The 17922-nt window shown below is 46.0% G+C and overlaps 1 protein-coding gene across 10 annotated transcripts in view; it reads right to left on the reverse strand.

Annotated features, from left to right (window-relative positions):
• Nucleotides 1-17922, reverse strand: part of PHLDB1 (pleckstrin homology like domain family B member 1) — a 417405-nt gene that overhangs the window by 85457 nt on the left and 314026 nt on the right. For 6 of the 10 annotated variants that reach the window (XM_078682225.1, XM_078682227.1, XM_078682226.1 and 3 more), the window contains 2 exons: nucleotides 11861-11983; nucleotides 11654-11756 (listed from right to left, as the gene is read on the reverse strand). In XM_078682225.1, the coding sequence (XP_078538351.1) occupies nucleotides 11654-11756; nucleotides 11861-11983 (226 nt within the window). Of the gene's footprint in view, nucleotides 1-11653; nucleotides 11757-11860; nucleotides 11984-13042; nucleotides 13208-14418; nucleotides 14596-17922 lie in introns of all 10 variants that reach the window. The other 4 variants (XM_078682222.1, XM_078682223.1, XM_078682232.1 and 1 more) reach the window with 1 other exon arrangement.

Below are 17922 nucleotides of genomic sequence, written 5' to 3' on the forward strand. Positions count from 1 at the left end.
TCTCATCGGTCAATGGACCCTTGAAAACCGACATCATTTTCCACACCAAACGCAGAGCGCAATGGAAAAAAGTGTTCCTCACCCTATTCACCGTCTCCACCACCAGGAAATCCGCACATGGCCTAACACTCTCCATCACATCGTCCCAACTCCTCCCAGGCAGAACCACCATCACTATTTACAACAACGGGATTGTTTTAATTCAAGCGATAGACAGGAACCTGGAACTACTGGACAACATGTTCCCCTCTCTCAAAGAGCACCTTTCCAACCCTCGGACTTACACGCATATCACCCCTTGTCCTACCTCCCCTAACGTCACAGCCCCCACCCTTAACTCTCCTAACACAGTTCAGCAGCAAGAAGACACACACCTCACCTTCACACCCTGCTCCACAGTCAATCACCTGCCCCTCGCAGCTACCCCTCCCCGCCCCTCATTCACAGACATAGACCTGGTCCCACCACACACCACTCGCTTTCCCAGCCTCCCTACTAACCTTCGTACCTCCGCTCATCCTCCTGTCTCCCCCTCCACACTTTGCACTCCCGTACCTTCCCCCGCACATTTTTTCTCAGAGCACCCCTCCTCCCCCAATGGCACCACACACAACATGACTCTCTCTCCGACTTCCGCCCTCCCCACACTTAGCACTCCCACCACACCTAGCCTGCACCCCTCCATCAACCTCCCACCCCCCTCGCTCACTCCTCAATACCCCACCTCCTCCCCCACAACAGCCAGCCTTCACATCACCCCCTTTTTCCCCTCCCCCCTAGCACGGATGCGCTTCCCAACACCTACCCTCTCGCTAACGCCCCCAACACCCTCATCAGTTCCGACTCTCCACCCGGACTGCCCCCGGTCAACGTATGCGCCGGTTCAGCGCCAGTACCCCCCCCCCCCCCCCCCAACACCGCGCCCATCATCACCTTGGACACTATTATGTCTACCCTCCTCCAATTGAAAGAAGAATTACACTCCATTAAAGAGTTGCTCTTCACACACCCCAGACACCCCCCATCACCACCCCTACCACACCTAACACCACTTCCCCCTCACCTCCTACCCGCCCTACCACACAACACTCCACACACCGGACCTCTATCCCCCCTCGCAATATCAACAATCGCAATAACAATTGCAATCTCATCACTACCAAGCGCAATACCCCCCTTCTACACCTAACAACACTTCCTCCTCTCCTCCTACTCGCCTTATCACACACCTTTCCCCACATTGGACTTCTACCCCCTCTTGCAATACCACCAATCGCCCCAGACGCACTTCCAACTCGATCTCTGACCATGACGTATACACCCTTCTCCACTCTTACGACCCGGCTCCCCAAAAGCCACTAGCTACCAACAACATGTCCATCCCAACGATTATATCTAACCCCCTTAGGCAACAAAAGGATAACAACAGAGGCGCTGTCCCCAACAACCTCACTAATGTACCCCTCATTACGGAATCGTCCCCCACCCTTTGCACCCCTAGCCTTAAATGCATACTTCTCAACTGCAGATCGGCCCAAAGACATTCCACGGAGGTCGCCGACCTCATCATGTCCCTGGAACTGGACCTAGCCATTCTGACTGAAACGTGGCTGTCTGATTCCTCTACACCTATACTGGATATCCTAGTCCTTCCCAACTACTGTATCATTAGACTTGACAGGGCCATAAAGACAGGCGGTGGAATTGCCTGCATCTACAGAAGCAACCTCTCAGTCTCCAAAGTGGCCGTCCCCTCTCTTACTTCCTGTGAATACCTCTGCCTCGATATCATCAGCGAAAGCAAACCGGTATGCTCACTACACATTATATACCACCCACCTGGGGACAATCTCTCCTTCGTCCAACAACTCATGGATACAATATCAGCCAACTCAGGACGGCAGCACACCCAAATTTTCCTTGGCGACTACAATCTCCACTGGAATGACAGCAGTGACACAGTGGTAAACAGCCTCAAAAGCTTTCTCAACGCACTTGATCTCAACCAAATATGCAATAACCCGACCCATAAGAGAGGTTCAACCCTTGACCTTATCATCTCCAAAGAGGGCGCTATTCAACTGGAGTCAATCAAACCTTGTGACTGGTCAGATCACTACATTGTCTCCTTCCTCATCAAGGAAAAAAATCAGACTTAACTCAGTTCAACCCCCTAAGCATAAAGTGTGGAAAAGAGACTTGAAGAAACTCAATCCAAACTCCCTACCGCCTAACAGCTGCAATCGCCTACTTCCCCCTCCCGGCGTTTCAGACGTTCAACTTCTGACTGACTACTATCTCAATACTATGTCCACAATAATGAATGAGGCGGCGCCCATGCAACTGAAAAGAGTCTCGTCCAAAAAGACTTCCAACCCATGGTATGACGGTAGCCTCAATGAGGATAGACGGGCCATGCGAATGGCAGAGCGCACCTGGAGATCAGCCCCTTCTGCAGTGCACCTAAAAAGTCTAAAGATACAGAGAAACGCCTACTTCAGGAAAATAAAACGCTCAAAAAGAAACTTCTTCAGCCTCCAACTCGCCCAAGCTAAAAACCGTCCAAAAAAACTGTTTGAGTTAGTCAGAACACAATCCAAAGAGCAACCCCAGACACCCAGCTCCATGGGCGATACTCCTTCCTGCGAAGACTTCTCTGCCTTCTTTATCCAAAAAACTGAGAGAATAAGAAGCGATCTCCTCAATGACGCTATCCTGTACTCCAACCCCCGACACACAGCAGGGCCTCAACCAAAGAACAATGCTACTTGGTCAGCCTTTGACACCTACTCCGAAGAAGAAATTGGCAGACTGCTCAACACCTTAAAACCTTCCAATCACCTCTCTGACCCCCTTCCTGCTAACGCTGTAAAAGACTTTTCCCCTTGGCTTCTCCCACTCTGGTCAAAGATTATCAATAGCTCTCTTCAACAAGGATCCATCCCCAACGCCCTCAAAGTAGGGCAAGTCACTCCGCTACTGAAAAAACCAACAGCAGACCCCACTGATCTAAACAATTACCGCCCTATTACAAACATTCCCACTCTCGCTAAACTGTTGGAAAAATGCGTACAACTACAACTGACTAAACACATAGATAAGTTTGATCTCCTAAACGCTCATCAGTCAGGCTTCCGAGCAGGGCACAGTACCGAAACTGCCATGACTCACATAGTGGACGATGCCCTCCAAATCCTAGACCAAAACGATACCTGCCTCCTCATCCTTCTGGATCTCTCCTCAGCATTCGATACAGTTAAACATGAGACCTTACTCGAACTGTTAAACACAAGAATGGGCATATCTGGGACTGTTCTAAAGTGGTTCACCTCATTTCTACACAACCGGACACAAAGATTCAAAAGCAACAACCTGCTGTCCTCTCCGGTACCTGTATCGCTAGGCGTCCCCCAAGGATCCTCCCTCTCCCCAACACTGTTCAACCTAGTTATGGAACCTCTCACTACGTTGCTACAGGCATCTAATGTGCACTTTCACATGTATGCCGACGACACCCAACTTTATCTCAAAATACAATCTCCCAAGGACATCATGCTTCTGAACACCACGATCAGAAACACCCAATCCTGGCTTGCTGAGAATCACCTCAAACTCAATGCTCTGAAGACCGAGTTCCTCCTGATCTCACCTCCCGCTAAAATATCCACGGCTCAAACATGGCTTAAGCAATTAACGGCTCTAAATGTACAGCCCATCGTAGTAGACTCAGCAAAATCTTTAGGCATAACACTGGACACCAATCTCAACATGCAGCAGCACATCAGCAAGGCAACCAAAGGAGCGAACTTCCAAATCAATACCCTGAGAAAACTTAAACCCTTCCTTCCTGCCAAAGACTTCCAAACTGCAGTACAATCTATAGTCATCCCGCACATAGATTACGGTAGCACCGCCCTCTGCGGGCTCCCCCTAACTACAACGGCACCCCTAAGAGCGTCCCTTAACGCCGCAGCGAGACTCGTCACTGGCTCAAAAAAACACTCGCATATCTCCCCGGACTTTATATCACTGAAATGGCTATCTTTTGAAGCCAGAATACAACTGAAAATCGCATGCATGACACACAAGGCTGTGCACCTGAATTCACCCGCCTATCTCACTCAAAAGCTGACAATTTCGGGTGGCTCCCGAACTACTAGAAGCACAAACAATCTTTTGCTGAAACCTCGAAGATTTCGGAAGGAAAAAACTTATAAACGCTCCTTTTCAGGAATGGCACCCAGGATCTGGAACTCTCTCCCTCCGGAAACAAGGCTCATCTCCTCCGAAACAATCTTTAAGAGGGAAGTTAAAGCGATCCTCATGGCAAAATACACATGATCTATTGCTCCGTATCACTCATGAATCTGCCCTGTAAGTCCTGCCCGACCCTGGTCTACTGTACCACCCGTGTTATCGAATTACTTAACTGTATACGCTCACTCTTTGTATTTTGTTATAATGTTTGATGCACCTGGTTGATTATGTATATTGTTATATTATTGACGCACCTGGTTGACTTTGCACACTTTACCCTCTCCATCTCAACGTTCCTTACTCCCCTAATACTCTCGCACCTGTGGGACTATACACCCTGCTCACACCTACCTCAACTGTGCCCACCTTTAAACTCTAAATATTCTAAACACGCTTAAGCAAGTATATGCTCATTATTGCACTTTATACTATTGATGCAATTGTTTGTCTATACACTGTGTACCGACACTACCTCACCTGTGACCTACCTCATGTCCTTTGTCCCACCTATGTAACTAGCACCTTGTACCTAACTACCTCATATATTACTCTGTATATACGCTTTATTACTTTGTATTTTTTATCCCCATGCCCTTGTAAAGCGCTCTGATATCTGCAAAGATCTTGTTCGCGCTATATAAAACTTTAAAAAAAAAAAAATATGATGTTTTGGATGGAAACATCTAGTGGGTTAATGTTATTTGTGCAAAACACAACAAACCTTTTCCACTTGGCTGCATAGCATGCCCTAGTGGTGGGACGTCTAGCTTCTTTTATAACATTCATGCAATCAGGCGGGAGATTGAGACATCAGGAGCCAAATCGCTAGGTTGAACTGCATGGGGTCCAGATGCATGATCTCTCCACGGTTCTGTGTTAGCAGGTGTGGGGAGAGTTTTAGTTTCTGATGTGGTACCACTGAGAGCTCTAGTAGTGTGGTGTACCACGGTTGTCATGCCCATGTTGGTGCAATGAGAATCAATGTTAGGGAGTATTGCCGTAACTTGTGCACCACTAACGGAATGAGTGGGTGAGGCAGAAAAGCGTATGCAAATCTGTCTGACCAACTCATCCATATCGCATTGCCTTTGGACAATGGGTGTGGATACCTGGCGGCGAAGCTTGGACATTTTGAGTTGAGGTGTGTGGCGTACAGATCTATCTCTGGTTGGCCCCACTTGTGAAAGAAAGGTTGAAGAACTTGAGGATGAAGTTCCCACTCGTGTATCTGTTGTCTTCGACGACTGAACAGATCTGCAACCTGATTGTGAACTCCTGGTAGATGTTCTGTCAACAGGAAGATTTTTTGAGGAATGGCCCACCTCCATATGCTCTGCGCCAGCCGGGAGAGCTGCAAGGAGTGTGTTCCTCCCTGTTTTTGGATGTAGTACATGGTTGTCATATTGTCGGTGCAGACTAATACAGCCTTGCCTGATAGGTAATGTTGAAATGACTTTAGAGCTAGAAAAATGGCTAGCAATTCCAGATGGTTTATGTGGAGTAGCTTTTGCTGTGGTGTCCATGTGCCCTGTACAGTGTGCTCTGCTAAATGAGCTCCCGTGGGATGCATCCGTGGTTAGCATCACCTGTGGAACTGGTTCTATGAACGGCCGTCCTTTGGAAAGGTTTTTGGTGTCCCACCACTGCAGAGAGCGATGGGTCCGGTCGTCCACCACCACCAGATCTGTTAATTGTTGTTGAGCCTGGTTCCATTGGCTTGCTAAGCACTCTTGCAGGGGGCACATTTGGAGTCCTGCGAGTGGTACTATGAAAATGCAAGACGCCATCATTCCAATTAATTGTATGAACACTCGAGCTGGTAGTGAGTGTTGCGGTTGGAATTTTTGTATAAGAGCTTGCATACTTTGTATCCTTGCTGGATTGGGGGATGCAAGTGCTTTGAAGGTATCTATTGTGGCACCCAGATACTTTTGAGACAGGGATGGTTGGAGATGTGACGTTGTTTGATTTATAGTGAACCCGAGCTTGTGTAGCAGGTGAATGGTATGGTGTGTGTGTGCTGCATGCACTGGTGGTATGACTTGGCTGTTATTAGCCAGTCGTCGAGATATGGGAAGACATGGATGTTGTCCCTTCTCAAGTGTGCCGCTACTACTGCGAGACACTTTGTGAAAACTCGAGGTGCCGTAGTCACGCCAAAAGGGAGGACTTTGACTGGTAATCCAGTACGAACCGAAGGTACTTTCTGTGAGCTCTGTGGATGAGAATGTGGAAGTAGGAGTCCTTGAGATCTAGGGTAGCAAGGAAGTTGACTTGTTTTAACAGAGGAAGGACCTGCTGTAATGTGACCATAAGGAAATGGTAGGATTGTATGTAAAGATTTAGGGGTCTCAGGTCTAGTATAGGTCTGAGGGAGTCGTCCTTTTTGGGGATACACAAATATAGGGAGTAAACTCCTGTGTTTTGATGGAGTACTGGAACTGGTTCTATTGCATTCTTCTGCAGTAGAGAGGCAACTTCTTGTTTTAGGAGTGTGCAACAAAAGCACAGGTGCACCACATAACAATAAATCAAATAGGAACTACTGTAAAGTCCATATCCAATAGACAACACAAGAAGAATTCCTCAGTTTTGTTCTCTTTATTCCATTTTCATGTTACGTAGAAAAAGACACACAGTAAAGCCAATGCATTTCATCCTAGTGCAGGGCTTCTTCAGGGCACTAGATGAAAGAATCAAATGTCTCCATGGGCTGAAGAGGACATAGAAAAAAGTACTGCTCAATGGCTGTGTTCCCGTCTGGCAAACTATTTACGCAAGTGTTTTGAGGCCTTCTGTATACAGGCCACGGCTAGGCAAGTAATCGAAAAACTCGACCCACAGTTACGGAGTCCAGTACTGCCACCGTCTATTTGCAGAAGTAGTACAGGTTCAAATCTTCAGAAAGTCACATGAAGATCTACGTATCAGCAGAAACACCAAATTAATAAGAAGAACGATTGTTTTATAAAGGACACTGCTAGACCTACAGTATATCCAGGTGTAGGGATCATACCATCATCCAACAGCTCTTCGCTAGAAGCCAAATAAGGCAGGAAGAAAGCAGGGTCGCAATCCGATGGCTGAGATTAGTGAAGGGCACTGGGGAATCGTCACAACAGCAGAACTCCCTCGAGCAGCAGGCAACAGCGATTTCTATGTTGAGTTTTAAATAGCGCGGGGAACCCGGATATATATCCTTCTCTGTAATAACCTCTATTGGGCGAGGATTGGGTGGGTGCTTTGTAAGAAGAGGAGGCATTATCTGATGGAATATTTTTGGAGGCACCCCTGTAAGAGGAGTGACGAAAGGACGCTCTGGGAGTCAGAATTTGTAATGCTCCCATGGACTTTGCAGTGTCAGTAAACTTTTTCATTTTTTCTAGTGCATTATCAACTGTAGGACCAAAAAGTTGTTGCTGGTCAAAAGGTTGATCAAGAATACTGGTTTGTACCTCTGGTTTGAAACCAGAGATGCGCAGCCAGGCATGCCTACGTAATAGTATGCCGGTATTTATTGCCCTTGAGGCTGTATCGGCAGTATCCAAAGCACAACGGATTGAAGTATTAGTAATGACCTTACCTTCCTGTATTAAGTCAGAAGCCCTGGTCTTATATTTGTCTGGCAAATGTTGCATAAGGGTTTCAAGCTCATCGTAGTGAGCTCGATCATACCTTGCCAATAGAGCTTGGGTGTTAGCAATTCTCCAAAAGTTGGCTGCCTGCAAGATGGTGCGTTTGCCTGAAGCATCTAAAAGTTTGGACTCTTTATCAGGAGGTGGAGCATTCCCTGGTGTCTGAGAATTAGCTCTTTTCCTGGCATTTGAGACTACTAATGAGTCTAATGGCAACTGGCCTTTGATGTAGGCTGGGCCAGTTTGAGCTGCCTTATACTTTTTCTCCAATCTGGTATTAATTACCCAGGCTCCGACTGGGTCTTTGAATACCTCTGGTGCGTGCTTTACAACCCCTTTAAGCATTGGTAAGGTGGTTGTGGTTGTATGTGAAGGTAATAGTGTGTCCATAAGGAAGTCGTCTTCTACTGGGTCAGTGTGTAGATCGCCCCCCTGAAAAGGTGGCTGCTCTATGAATGAGTTGTGTAAACCCTATAGTGTCATCCGGCCGAGATGGCCTAGAAGGGTATGCGTCATCTTGTGGCAGATCTGGGGAATCTGGCGCATTATAATCATCCCAAGGATCATCTGATGGTCCAGGAATATCCTCTGGGTCATCTATGGGTTGCTCATCTTCTACCCCCTGAATAATCATCCTCATCATCATCATCTGCTGGTGCAGGGCTGTGTGGGATGAATGGTGAATGTGCATGGGAAATATCAAGGTCTGGTATTTCTGAAAGTGATGAAGGTACTCTTATAGGAGAGGTCTGATCATGCTTTTTGAGAGGGACTAGAGGTGTGGTGGGAGGGTCCAGCTTCCTTTTTACAGGCACAGTAATGACATGTCCAGTCTTTGGATGAATAAGAAGTCTTTTGTTTAGGGTCTGGATGGAAAAGTCTTCTGTGGAAGTATCCTTTTTCGGCATCAACTTTTCTTGCTTGGGGCAGAGTTGTTTAGAAGGTTTAGCAGTGTCTATTACAGTCTTTGGAGCAGATTTTGGTTTTGGTTCCGAAGACTTGTGGTAAGAAGCTTTCTTTGTGTCGTGTTTTTTGTTCGGATCGGATGTTTTCGGATCCTGAGCTTTTGGTTCCAAAGCAAGTTTCGGTTCGACACCTTTAGGTGCTGAAGTGTGTTTCGGTGCCGAAGTGGGCTTTGGTACAACTTGTTTCTGTACCGGAGTTGGCTTCGGTTCGATAGTCTTTGGTGTGAAAATTGTTTTCGGTGCTGGGCTTGTTTTCGGCTCGACCGGTTTGGGTACCGAGGTTTGCTTCGGGGCCAGAGTTAGTTTTGGTTTAAGGCCTCTTGGTTTATCTGGACCGACAGGCTGACTCGAGCCCGAGTCACCTAGAGGCTTTTTGGTAGTCTTGGTTGCCGAGCCGGAAGGTGGGGCGTCGGAAGTTTGTGATCGGTGTGCACCTGGACCGGAAGGTGGAGGTAGAACCGAAGCCTGGCCCGGTATGGGGGTGTGAACAGGGTCGACTCTTGTACTCACGACCTGTTGACCAGCTGGAAGGGGATCGTCATCGTCTGATTGTCCTTCGGCTCTGGAAGCTGTATCCTCTGCCCCGGAAATGACAACTTCTTCCTGCTGTTCTTCTTCAGATTCTAGATCGACTGGAGTATCTTCGACGATGATGTCTGGTGCCGTAGAAGAGAATTGTGCAATGACTCTTCGAGCTCGATGGTCTCTGATCGTTTTCTTAGACCGGAACGAAGAACAGGCTTGGCAATCTCGGCTCTCGTGCTCTGGGGACAAGCACAGATTGCACACCTCATGTAGATCAGTGTGGGGACATTTGTGTCCACACTGAGGGCACTTCTCGAAGGGTGTTCTTTCCATGAGCCAAAGTCCCAATGGCGCAGTTGGGCCCAACGGCCCGACGATTGCTGGAATCGAGAAGTGCAAGCTTTTTCGACGCGAGTAATAAGAAAGACGATACTGACGGTAGAATGAAGGATCGGGAGTCGAAAGGAGATCGGTAACGGGACAGAGCGATAAACACATACTATTCCGTTGGCGAAAAAAAACAATCTGAAGATGGAGTAGATGCCCATGCGCACTATGCTTCACAGGAGGTGCCCTCTACCAAACAAAGACTCTTCCAGGACAACAACAAGATGTAATCATCCAGGCCCAACATCAGATGGCGATCTATGCACTAGTGTGAGATCTGCAGCCCCTATGCCTCGAACAAACAATTTAACAATGGAGTCAATGCCCATGCCCATTACCACCGAGAGGAGGAATGACTATACCTTATGACTCGAAATTCTTCTTTAAAGAAAAACAACTTGTACAACACCAGACCCAACACTAGGTAGCAGGAGCATGCAGAGCATGTGCATCTACAGCCACACATGCCAACGAACAGATCAATACCACCCTGGACATAACCTTTCCATAAATGGCATTATAGGCTGGTAATAGATGTGGGGGATTTAAGCAACCAGACATTTATGATGTTGATAATTTTACTGATCTCTCATGCACGAGCAAAATCACCATTTCAAAGAGATGTACTGTGTAATCTACACCAATGCTTTTGGCAACTAAAAGGATAAAACTCTTAAGAGAGGGGCACTTATCCTTGCAGATTATCCCAGGAAACTTCTAGATACATTTTAAAATCCAATTTCAGGTTAACACTTAAAATATTGTATCTGGATAAAATGAAGGAGGAGCTTCACTTAGCAACACAACCTGGTGTCTTGGGGTGTTTCATTGTGGTTAAATGACACATTTTACTCTAAATACATGGATAATGCATTTTAATTGTTGATACTGTATCAGTGATCATTTTGGTGATCTTTCTTGAATGTTATTTGTTGTTTCAAAGGTACTGGAAAATGCACTGTTTTCTTCGACCACTGCCATTAGAACTTATTTGTTTAAATGCCTCAACCCAGAAGCAAACATTTTTTCTAAAATATAAGCCATGTATATTGAGTGCCCAGGACTGGAGGAACTTTGGCTGTCTTTTTTAATTTTTAGCACAAATCACTGCTTAAAACCCCCCCAACACACCTCTTCATAAATGTCCTGAAAATCCATCACTGTTTGTTGATGTACTTTTCAAGGCAAGTATTTTTTTTGTAATATAAAATATGATGAGAATGTTCCTCTTGTTTTGTCAGGGTCCAGCACAGGATGGGACATGCTCTTTATACATCAGTCATAGGCATTGTGTCAACCCAGATCCCATACTGCATCCTCATTGTATGCACGTTTGCTACCCAAATTAATGCTTTGCCATCCTCAACCTGACTTCCCTAATTACAAGACAAAAATGCTACAATAATACTTACTGCACCAACATTCTTGCCTCTTTGTCCTGGGCAGATGAGTGCACCAAGTGCACACTCACCCATCAAATGCCAGGCTTGAGTATGCACTCACCATTCCGCTGCAGGGCTGTTCCCTTCCACCAAAGATCCTCCAGTGTACATTTACCATTTTAGGACTGAGGTGCATGCACTCAGCAAACCTCCTGATGCAGGACCACAAGAGCATACTAACACTTCTACCACAGAGTTTACAGAGTACAATCACCTTCATACTGAAGGCCAACAAGTCTATACTTATACCTTCTTTGGCAGGGCCACAGACATGTGGCCGCCTTTTACCTGCAAGGCCTTGTTCGTGCACTCATTCTCTTGATGAAAGCCTATGAGCACATACACACCCCACAAATCAAAGCTATCAGTGCACATTCATTCTCCTGATGCATGAACACAAGCACCACCTGCCTGCAGATGCAAGTCAGCAAAGCACACCAACCTTTTTGTTGTAGAGCCAGCTGACGCTTGGTTTCAATGTCTTGCAAGGTTGTTGCTAAGTTCCGTGGCAGGCTTCCGGTCCCATTCTGGGACAGTAGAGGACTCTGAGAGAGGAAAAGTAGCAGAAAAAAAGATGAAGCTCAGGGTGGCCCTGTGCCCTGCACAGCGATCCCTGCCTCCCCACCACCATCTTCCCATTTCAACATACTTTTGGGGAAGCACTACGCCCCAGAGTGGATACTGTGAAGTGAGAAGAGGCAGGGGAGATGCTCTTCATGCGCGGCAGGGTCCCACCACCGCCGCACTCACTGTCCAGCTTCGAGCGATAGACCTGTGGAGAAAGGAGAGTGAGGATCAGTGTATGAAATACCCACCTGTGGTTCCCCCGCCAACTTGGACTCTTCTTCCACAGCTTTATGTCCTGTGTATCAGGGTGATGGACTCTCATTTTCAACCAATAAACAAAAGGCTTTTGGCCAGGTAGCAGACCAAACCAAAATTTACACTAGACAGGTAAGCGTGTCTCACATAACTATCCTAGTGATGAACAGGGATTAGAGAATCACATTCACACAACAGATCCACATGCTGCATCGCCTGTTCACAATACAGCAATGCTCTCACCTAGAAGAGACACCAGAAAGGAAACCACAAGTATGGTGACAATGGTATGTGTGCTGCAACCACATGATTTATAAGTAATCAGGACATATCCTTAGCAGTTCTAGTACTTCATTAAAAAAATAACAAACAGCATTACTTCATTTCTATCATTAGCCAGTCGCATCACTGCAAGCAGTGACCAATCATATGAATTTCTTTGAAGCTTAGAGAAATAGTTTTGTTTTTTTGGCACGGTCTTTCGCATCAAAATTCCAAAGACTCACAAATGCCTCAATTAATTCTCCAAGCACTGACCAATGAGATCACAACACTTCAAGCACTTACCCCTCACATCACTCCTTTTCTAGAAATGATCAGCCATATTGTATGTCCTCAAACCCTGGCTATTCACATTACTCTGCTTTTCAAAACCTTCATTTGGGAGGATCCCGGTTCTTCTCAGTTCAACCCCAAGACACCAATACAATAACAATTTTTTAAAGCTCCTACCAATTGATTTGTACTCTGCTGTAGCAGTATATTGTTACACGTTTAGGGATGGTAATGACCCACCCTCGGTAAGGATACTGGTTTTCACATGTGTAGATTTCTAACAGGAGGCCAGTCCTTTCCCTAGCCTTCACTGCACACCTGCATCATCACTGGTAACAGTCACAGGATGGTGGGGCAAACAGTGCCGCGATAAGAGAGTTCTCCTGGTCGAGGCACGCAAAATGAGGAGGGAAGAACACGCTGGCAGTGCAAATTCCCAAGAGGTGTAAGTTACCTGCTGTGGCTTGCGAGAGGATAGAGATTTAGCAGGAAGAGGAGGAGGAGATGAGCGCAGAGGGGGAGAGGAGGAGACCTCAAAGCCAGCGGTGATCTCCTGGTACCACTTCTCTAAGTCAAGGGCCGGTGTCTGTGGTGTGCAAGCGCGAGGCTGCATCTCCATCTGAAGAAAGAGTGAGCATGAGACACACATAACAGAAAATGGCTAACAAAGAGGGTAGAAGTGGTGAAGTGACAGAAAAAGAACAGATGGGGACATAGAAAGGGAAAATAAAAATAAATCATGCCAAGAACCAAAAAGACACAAAACGAGAATGCCTGAAACTCTGGAACATCCCTAGAGCGTTTCGTCAGAGATTGGATGTCTTTAACACATTTCATAAACCAGGGATTGCAACAATGTGTCTATTAAAGCATAGAGGAGTCCTTGCCTCTCTCTTAGTGGAGCACAAGAAGAAAACACACAAAACTGCTAATACATACTGAAATTAGTGACTCTCCTTCACTAAACAAAAACAAATGTCCAACAAAAATTAGGACGCCGTAAACCCATTCCCCCAATGGAGATTCATTCAAGTAGTTTTTGAGGTGGTTATATCAATGGCTGGCTGAGACAGCTGAGATTTTGCCCTGACAGACTAGCTGATTCTTTCAACCTTTTTACAAGAGGGTGGCCATTCTTGAGAAGGCAAGACCAAAGGAAGGGTACTGGGGTAGGTGGACCAGGGTGGTATTATCTTAACCATAAATGTTAAAGGGGATTGCAGACGTCTGCCCCACACTGGCACATATCAAAACGTTTGATGTGGGCACACAGAAAGATGTTATGAGCTCATGGAAGAGTCAAACTGGCACACAAAATGTGTAGCAGTTATACACTCAGAGATTAAAGTAGACCATGGAAGCCTCAAACAGGCACGCAAGGCGGCCACTTTTTAGTGCACTCAAATGTTAAATGGGATCATACGAACTTCACATTGGCACAAAAGTGGGCTATTTTGGTGATGGCACAAAACGTTTAAAGGAGATCATGGAAGATTCATACATCAGCTACTTTGTTGGTAGAATTCATCCAACTACATGGAATGGCAGAAACCTCACCGTAAGAAGCCCTTATATAAATCTGAAACTAGGACACACTCATGTATTGTAATTATACTGCAACAAAGCTTCCCAGTCTATTCCTCAGTAAACGGCAACAAACCAACACAATTGTTTGCAGGGACAGTCAGACAAGTACCATACAGTACTTTGCCTACAGTAGCCATGTTAATTGTGGCCATACTGATGTGGTACAAGCCTGTCAATGGTTTTAAGAGAATGACCATGCAGAAAAGCAAACAAAAAAACACCCATCACACATGAACCACAAACCTCACTGGAGATGGAAGCAGAGGAGAGAGTTTGGTCAGTAGAGAGGCAGCCTGTAGGTGGAACAGTTTTGAAGGCAGAGCCGGGACAAGGGTGGGACAGTGGCACAGATGGAGGGAAAGGGCCTACATCTGCTCTCAAGTTTCCCAACATCTCTTTGAGCTGATCAACTGTAACATACTGCAGCAGCAGAGTAAAGTAACCAGCAAAGAAAAAAAGGCAAAAAACGTTAGCAGGGCCAAAGAAAACAACAGAATAGAAAAGTAGTTGCTTTAACTAAACAGCATGGTTGAAAGTAAAGAAGAAAACCATAGGACCTCTGTACCGGTTACACAGCAATAGATTAGTAATCAGTCGGCCTGTCCTGATGAAGGTTCACAGACTAGCACAATAGCACCCTCTGTTTAAATGTTTGCCCTTTATGATGCCAAGCACACCATAACTGTAACACATTATACAGCTTTGTCTCCCAACAGCCTGCAAGGACTGCCACAAGGTTAATTTATCCTATTGTCCCTGTGGCTCTAATGAGCACATGATGCCCCAACCCAGAGTAAATTAAGAATAACACAAAGCTGGTGAGAAAAGAAAAGATTTCAAGCAGACTCTTGGCCTGTCCAGAACAGACTTGTACTGTCCCAGAATGGGGTGCGTGCCGGAAGCATGCCCACTCCACGGGGGACACAACAGAAGCACCTTTTAAAAAGGTAGACATTGCCCTTAAAATCAAAAAGTCCAAACAGCAACTGGACGGACAGAAAAAGAAACTGCCAGATTAGGTAAACCTGGGATCAGCAAGGAAAGGATAAGTGGTAATCTTTCTTCTGCTGTGCAAGAGCCACTGTGCTATAGAGCCCCACTTGCACGGCTGCAAATGCGGAACACAGATAGAACTCATGACTCCAAATTAATTTTGTGTCAAATGCAAGTGTGTAAATTCTGAAAAGTTTACTATCTCATTAGTGAGAAGGGCAAGATGATGTACAAGAATTTGCATTTATGTGACACCAATATTTAATCCAGGGTAAATAATCATGTCAAATAACTACCAGAGACAACAGAAATGGTCAACTTGGAAAACATAGCTAGTGTAACCAGGCCCAGCATACAAAGGGGCATTCTAAACACCACTGCAGCCAAGAACAGCCGGAGCGAGCTGTGGTTGTTGTAGATGTAAAGATGAAAATGAGCAACTCCGCTCTACCGGTTTTTCCCAACGATTCTTCTCGTTTGTTTCCACGATTCTTCTCTCCAAGCTCAGGAGCTTCTCTGTATCGATCCAGACCCAACGGCGGAAAAAAGAATCTGAAGATGGCTGCCAAAAGGTGGGGTTTTCGGAGGAAGTCCGTCGATGTCACAGAAGGACACCAAATGGTACTACGTCGTCAACGCCCACCGACAACAAAAACAAGCATTGGCATAGCCAATAAGTTTCACCTTTGGGACCTTATGTGTTTAGCCAGAACTTTTGGCTATGTTGTAGAGCATTGTGGCTGCTGTGCATCATGTTGAAAAGTTATAATAGAAAGTGTTAAGAATTGTTGTTACCTTTATACAAACCAAGACGACATTATATACACCTGAACCCGATTAAAACATAAAAAAAATCTCTCTCTCTCTCTCTCTCTCTCTCTCTCTCTCTCTCTCTCTCTCTCCCTCTCTCTCTCCCTCTCTCCCTCTCTCCCTCTCTCCCTCTCTCCCTCTCTCCCTCTCTCTCTCCCTCCCTCTCTCCCTCTCTCCCTCCCTCTCTCCCTCTCTCCCTCCCTCCCTCCCTCTCTCCCTCTCTCCCTCCCTCTCTCCCTCCCTCCCTCCCTCCCTCCCCATCACCTCGCCAATTTAGAAATGCCATGCACCATTTTTCTCACTGTGCATTGTTGAAGTGTTATCCAACTGTTTATGTTTGGTGTTTTGATGTCTGGGTAAAGGAGGAATGTTATGTTTTAAGATCAACCACCCCATGGTGAAAGACTGTGTTGGGGTGTTCACGAGATGGAACCCATGAATATGCATGGGGTGGTCCCGTCCCGGCCATGACGACATGGCAATAGAAGCAATTAAGATGGTCAGGACCCAACCCTGTGATTTTTAGCCAGTGTTTAACCATATCGAGCCTGTGCCTCATTTTTTTATTTTAAAAGAACGGCGAGTGGCCTAGCGCCCCTACCCATGGCAGCTGACACAACAGACGCTAATGAAACCTCTGCATTGGGATCCTCCAGAGTTCACATAAGTGTTTCCACCGTTTAAGAGGAAAATGTGTACTTTCTCTAGAGCAAATTACAGCAAAACACAGCCAGCTGCTGACCTGAGAAATTATCGTTTGCTTAACAGGGGCTGTACTGAATGTCAAGAAACATCCCCATTTGTGTGTCCCACACTCCTGGAAAAGAATCAAATTCACATTTGAAACACAAGAAAAAAAAAAGACATGCAACCCTACCTGTTAATGGCATCTTTGATTAGCTGGATGTGTCTTTAATGAGCTAATAGTTTTAGAGCCCATCTGCATGAAAATACACAAAGAGCACTAGAAAACATGCACACGAAGACATACACAATTCTGGCCAAGCCATGCAGAGCATGCATCAAGCAGGTACCTCATCACTGTGAGCAGGAGGTACAGCAAGCGAGAGAGAAGTGCGAGCATCCAAGCTGGGGCCAGGCACACTGCTGCAGAACCTGTAAACGTCGCAAAGCTTCAAGTATTCCTGAGGTCCGGGGCAAGGGAGATCAGGCTGGGGGTGGCAAAGGGGGCAAAAGTGGGGGAGAGAAGGAAGGGGCAGAGATCAGTAACGTGACAACCGCACTCCACACTGGACACCACAGGATCATGTGCTGGTCCAGGAGCTTTTTCTTCTCAAACTGGGCAACACTGCAAAAGACCACCACCCATCCCCAAAGACATTCACCAAAAATAATTCAAAGACATTGCCACACCACGTAATCTGTGCTACCCAGTTCATCGACTGTCAACTTCTTCAAACCCCATTCACGACTGAACACTTCTGATGTGCGGAATCTCAGGGTTGAGCACTGGGTTGTGTTCAAATTCAAAACACTTCAGCCATTCACCCTACAACCCAGGATTATTATCTGAATAAAGGCATGTACACAGACACAGTAGGTAATGGATTATAGGGAGACTAAAGTACAGATAGACACCATGATAAAGGACGAGGAGCTGAAACAAGGATAGCAGGATGGACCCGCCAATAATGGAGAGGTGAGGATAGATCTGCAAGTGATGGAGGATTGAAAACTGGAAATAGACTTGCCAGTGATGAAGGTTTAAAGATGAAAATATATATTGGCCAGGTTTTAAGGACTGAAAGGGAGGGACAGATAGATAAACCAAAAAAGAAGGAACGTGAAAGAGGTCGAAAGACAGATTGTTTAGTGGTGGAGGAGTGAATGAAATAGGATTGATTGATAGCTTTATTTCGATATGCGTATATCATAAAAGCATTACACAGAAATATATAAAAAACGACATATCAGAAACTCATA

The sequence above is a fragment of the Lissotriton helveticus genome, chromosome 3_1, assembly GCF_964261635.1.
Source record: "Lissotriton helveticus chromosome 3_1, aLisHel1.1, whole genome shotgun sequence".
Taxonomy (NCBI): domain Eukaryota; kingdom Metazoa; phylum Chordata; class Amphibia; order Caudata; family Salamandridae; genus Lissotriton; species Lissotriton helveticus.